Source organism: Benincasa hispida, chromosome 10, assembly GCF_009727055.1.
Source record: "Benincasa hispida cultivar B227 chromosome 10, ASM972705v1, whole genome shotgun sequence".
Taxonomy (NCBI): Eukaryota; Viridiplantae; Streptophyta; class Magnoliopsida; order Cucurbitales; family Cucurbitaceae; genus Benincasa; species Benincasa hispida.
This window is the reverse complement of record NC_052358.1, coordinates 14,869,352-14,875,351: the sequence shown is the minus strand read 5'-3', so window position 1 is coordinate 14,875,351 and position 6,000 is coordinate 14,869,352. Positions and strand designations below refer to the sequence as shown.

Genomic DNA, 6,000 nt, shown 5'->3' with positions numbered 1-6,000 from the left:
GAAGAAGACGGCACTGTCGAAATCAAAAGGTTGAAATCGGAAGGAGACGACACTGTCGGAGCTCGAAAGGGTTGGAAGTGTTTTTCACGTTTTTCGGAAGAAGATGAAGGGTCGAAATGAAATTTATAATTAATAAAATAGTCCTTTATGTTGTGGCCAAACGATTTTATATAGACTCGTGTCCATTTTAGTCTTTTCCTTTTTCTGGATTAAATCTTTAACATAAAAAGTCTATATTTGTAAATACTTTTATCTTACTCCATAAACTCTCATAGTTACTGTAAAATAAATATTCATGCAACTTCCCAAAAATCGAAAGTTCGTTCGAAATTGGCCTTGCCGCGGCCCGGTCAATTAATTAGCGCCCTGCCCGCCAAAACAAAATTCACTTATTTCCAAACAACAATCCGCAAAGGTATCACGCGGATCGACACCTACGACCGTCGATTAAGTTAAAATCCAACGGACGACGTGTTTCTCGAATGAACTCAAAGAAACAAGGCGTCAAATTTCCTCTTCTATAAATTCCCCAAACCGCCACAACTTACCACCAAAATCAAAACTTGCGATTAACCCAAGAGCAATTTGTTCCCTAATTTTCATTGGAAAAAATGTCTGGACGAGGGAAGGGAGGCAAGGGCTTGGGAAAAGGAGGAGCTAAGCGTCACAGGAAGGTTTTGAGAGATAACATTCAGGGCATTACCAAGCCTGCAATTCGCCGTTTGGCTCGTAGAGGTGGTGTGAAGCGTATCAGTGGATTGATTTATGAAGAAACCAGAGGGGTTTTGAAGATTTTCCTCGAGAATGTGATTCGTGATGCTGTGACCTATACAGAGCACGCCAGGAGGAAGACGGTGACTGCCATGGATGTGGTTTATGCATTGAAAAGGCAGGGAAGGACTTTGTATGGATTTGGAGGTTAGGTTATAGGTTGATTTCACGAATGATTGTATATCTGGGTTTTGGATTTATAGTCATTGATGCTCTGTTAGTTTGACTTGGGGAGTCATTCATCGTTGTTCTTGCAATGAAATTCTAGTTTTCGTGTACTTGCTCTCTGACAGTTTCATCCTACTCTTTCTATGAATGTTTACTGTGCACAAATTGTTGTGTAGAATGTTTAAAACGAATTTAGATTACTTGTTGTATGGTTTTTACCCGTTTAAACAATGATGGAAGATTAAGTCGATTGCAAGTCGCCAACCATTAAGATTTAAATCGATTTAAAGCAGATTCTCACTTGAATTGGAAGGTTAAGGCCCATAAAAGTGTAATTAAGAAACGAGTTTCCAGGTTTATGCATAATGCTAGATAGATAACGCAATGTTTTAATCTCAACTATATATGTTCATCGATGCATGTATGTGTAAACACTGAAAAGCCCGATCTAACTTTGAACTGAAGAAGCTATGTCCGATTGCATTGTTAAAACTAAGTTTTGGTTTGGTAACCAAGAGAGCATGATGATTACGACACTAGTTATAAAGATCTGAATCTTTAAAAGAGATAGAATGTTGAAGTTGGAAGGATGTAGCACTTGTTATCAAGAGGTCGGTTGGTGGATGAATGGTATGGGAGAGATATCTCATTAGCCCTTAATTTTGAAGTGTCCTGTTTTATTTAGTGTTGGTCCATTTGATTTCTAGCTTTTTCTTGTTCAAAGTTGATGTGGGTAGAGCACTATTAAAGGGTTTAAAGTCTAGACGGCCCTTTTTTGTGTGCAAGAAGTATACAGGCTTTGCAGGTTCTTTGTTATAGGACATGGATTCAAATGTCCTGCAGTGTCAAAAGGTGTGCAGGTCTGTGCTGTTAACTTCTCATTTATCTTTGAAGACCATTTTTATTTTTTATCATTATTTCTTAAACAAGACCAGCTAGCTTTACTCTATCGTCTATCTGATTCTGATTTGATCTCAAGTTCTTGACATGTCCTTTTTTTCTGCAACTAGAGATAGCAAAATAATAAACTCATGTATCTATCATTAGCTTTTCTTAAATTTATTTATTTTAATTCTGGTCCTTTTGATATGTTTTCTATTGAAATTTGTTGGCCTCGCTACTCATCTTTACTTGGTTCTCTGTATTTATCTGGATGTAATCTATGACTTGTTATATCTCCTAACCTGTTTTGTTGCGAATTTGGGATGTTCATGGATCCTGTTGTTAGTAATTGAAGATCATAAACATGGAGAGATCGACTAATATTTCAAAGAAGTTCATCTTAAATCCCGATTCATACGTAGATGTAGGATGGACGGACTGTTTTTTAGTTTTTGTCATCACTTATTTCCTGTCGTATTCCTGCAAACTTTGTATATGATTCTGTAAGACCCCCAATTAAGTATTTGTATTTGAGAAGGGGTAAGACCTAAGAAGGGTATGTCACGGGAGACCGTTAGTTCATGTAGCAGGGAGTATCTTCTCTGTTGTTGGGATATTTGTGTGTTTTTAAGCTTGCAGGAATTGTTAGATACATAACAAATTCACAGTGAAAGAATGCAAAACATGCACCTTCCACACAAACGAATTGACTAGTCTAAGAAGCTGCTGGGGAATTTTCAATGTCCAGCGATGTGGAGCGTGTAGGGGTTCGGTGTCGAGGCGCTTGCAGCTTTGAGTCTAAGCATTGGTGTATCCTTCTCTTGATTATGAACTACTTTGGTAAACCATTCTTTTCACAACTTCTCTGGCTTATTGATTTAGGGTCCGTTTGGATTGATTTGAAGAAGAAAATGTTTGTTCTGAAAATTTATTTTTAGTTAAACACTGATTAAAATACATTTGAAAAGTTAGTTTGAGTGATTGTCAAACACTTCAATTTTTTCTAATTTATTTCAAACACACTTTTAGGATAAAAGAATGAACTCGCGCTAGTTTGATAGATTTTCTTTCTTTTGTTGATAAGTGTAGATTACATTTGGTGGCTTTTTGGAGAGTGGATAGGATAGTTGCCTGGACCTCCCCATTCTCCTATTGGCTGGATTAGGAGGATGAGTTCTGCAAAGCAATACATTTCCTTCTTATTAATTATTTATTTGTTATTTGTTTTCAATTCTTTTGGTAAGATCTCTCCTGAGTTACTGTTACATAAGTTGCAACTTTTCGATCTTGCTGGAAGTAATTGGATGATTTTAGTCCATATTTTCATCCCTAAGTTTCATGTTCCCGTATCCATTTTTTAAAGTTGTGTTTGGTCTCAGGAATTTGTAGGTCCCACTACTAAAATATTGATTTTATATACATTATAAACTCTTTATATTGTGGGTTCCATGAATTCACAATTTTCTAGACTTCATAATTTCTTGGAACTCACCATTCCCCTCGTTTGGACCTCTAATTTTGTTAATTTATCATAATAAAAAATTAACTTTTACTCAATATTTTATTTCTATTCGAATTTAGAATAACTTTGAATTTGGAAATGTTTGTCTTTTTTAAATTTCGACACTTCTCAAACACCCAACAGAGTTTTTTTAATTCTCGTTTTGCTATATTAACACTATTTGCAATTCAATTGTTAAAATAATAAACTCTTTCTTCCTTTTGATGATTTCAATTCCTCCATCCATTGGCAACTTATTTTAGCAACCGCCACTTTTGGCTACTAATTCTAGTGATCAAATACAACAACGATCTACTACAATGATCGCCTATAATTCTCGACTATCATCTCCAACAACTAGCTCTGATGAATACCTTCAACAATCAACCTTGACTATTACCTCTAGTGACCATCTCTAGCAACCAAATCCGTTAATAATCTTTTAACTATCAATTTGGTCGATTATATATTTTAAAGAAAATTCAACTACTGAAATTGTGTTTTAAATATGATTTTGAAATATTAGTTCGGAATGTTTAGTAACCTCCTTTTGTAGGAATTTGACATTAGTAGAAATACTTTGAGCATATAACAAACCAAATAAATTTGTGTAACTTAACATTCGGGTTTCTTACAAAATAAGATCAGATTATATGTTAACACATTTTTTTTAAAAAAATTTGCAGTGTATGATAGTTAACATTCTACTACTTGTTTAATAACAAAAAAAAAACAATAATAAAAATAAAAGGTAAACCTAAACCCACGTTTCAAAACTCCGTTAAATGAAATACAAACTATTATAACCATATGGTATATTACAACACCCCTTGAAAGGTAGTTTAAGAACTATTTTAAAGTATTCTTGTTTAGAATAGATGTAACCCCAATACAAAAATTAGAAGCATAGTTTTTTCCGACAAAAAACTAAAAGTAAATTGATAACACACGATGTCTTAAGGCTGTGATTTTGGTATCTTTCTCACTTGCCAAAATCAATTTTACATTATATTAAAATTTAAAATAAATAAAAAAATTTTAAAAAAAAACCGATATTTGCCAGTTAAATAAAATTGATTTTAGAAAATTTTAAATCACTACAAATTGATTTTTGATATAACATTTGGATGGTGATTACGTAGAAGGCGATTAACGGGAATCACCAACAAAATCCACTCCTGTTATATGCAGTTTCTAAAATACTTAAAATATCATTGGATTTAACCCTAAAATCCGTTTTTTCTCCCTTGTATTGATTTATTTTTATTTACAGTTGTGAAATATAAGAGGAGGATAATAGGCAAGACAATGTAATTGTTAATAGTGAAGAATTTGTCATGGTGGTATGGTAAAATTGGAAAGATAGTGTAGATTTATAAAATATTTGGAGTATTGTCCCACATCATGGAGATTGATTAACAATGGTAGCTGAAGAAATTGAACCCCGATGGAAGTGTATAATTACTTTTATTTTGGTTTTGAGTCGGCGACTCGGGTCGTTCTCACTCATGCATCATCCAAACTAATTATTTAATGATTGTCAAACTAAAATTGTTAACATCTAATAACTAAATATTTAATTATGAACACTTGTGAATGATCGACTTACTCATGATGGTTAATCAATGGACACAAAACATTCTACCGTGCGAAGAAGGTAGCTGTGAGTCTTTAGTGGAGGAACCCACGGTTAATTAATGTTTATTAATTAATTAAACTCTTTAATTAAATTAATTGTGTCCCCCTACTAAAAAAATTAATTAAACTCTTTAGTAGAGTGACCCACAATTAATGAATGTTGATTAATGAAATTAAAGAGTTTAATTAATTAATCTTAAATTATTAGAATTTCTAATCTGTAGGTTCATTAGGTCCTCCTACTAGTCCATTAACAGATTAAAACAATGATCAAAAGTTTGGAATGATTTGAATTGTTCAAATTGTATGAAGGAATATGAATCAATAGTATACGATTAATGTACATAGAAATATTATAAAGTTAATTATGGAACTTTGATGGAGTTAGTTATTGGTGACCTCTTGAAAATGATTCCTTGGTTTGTTTTTTGGATCTGTTGGATATCGATTGTCTATCCCATGTCTAGTTGGTGTTTCCTTTTTGGGTTTGGTTATTGGGTTGTGGGGGTTTTGTATTTTTGTGTTTTGTTTGTGTTTTGATTTCAGATTGTTGTGAGAGCCCCCTCTCCTTTTAACATTATATAACCTTTGCACAAAAAAAAGATTCAAAATTAACCTTTACGAGAGAGAATGATATATCCAAATAATATGCATAAGATTCCTATTAAAAACTATAAATTAAAATCAATGTGAATGATGTTCATATTAAAACTATAGATTATGAAAGAGATATGCAATGAATATGATTCAAATACACGTTCATTTAAATATATGATATTTAAATTGAATTAATTTAATAATTATTTATTTTTTATTAAATAAATTTATTTTATTTTATTAAAAGGAAAAACTCTCCTGTAGTCGCAAGGGAGTGGTGATCGTGTGAGGAGAGTTTCTTTTATCGTACCATCATCTCTTCCAACCTTTACAAAGGAGATTTTCTTCTTCCCTGTAACCTTTCCCTTCGTTCCCAACAAAAAAAGGATCACACCATCCTGATTTGTATATTTTGTATTCTTTATAACTATTTCTATTTTGTA

At 32.8% G+C, this 6,000-nt stretch overlaps 1 protein-coding gene across 1 annotated transcript; it reads left to right on the top strand.

The window, feature by feature from the left end:
• Positions 1–543: 543 nt before the first annotated feature.
• On the top strand, positions 544–1,104 carry LOC120088287 (histone H4). Its single transcript, XM_039045478.1, has one exon. The coding sequence runs from the start codon at positions 612–614 to the stop codon at positions 921–923; it is 312 nt and encodes a 103-aa protein (XP_038901406.1). The 5' UTR covers positions 544–611; the 3' UTR covers positions 924–1,104.
• Positions 1,105–6,000: the final 4,896 nt, after the last annotated feature.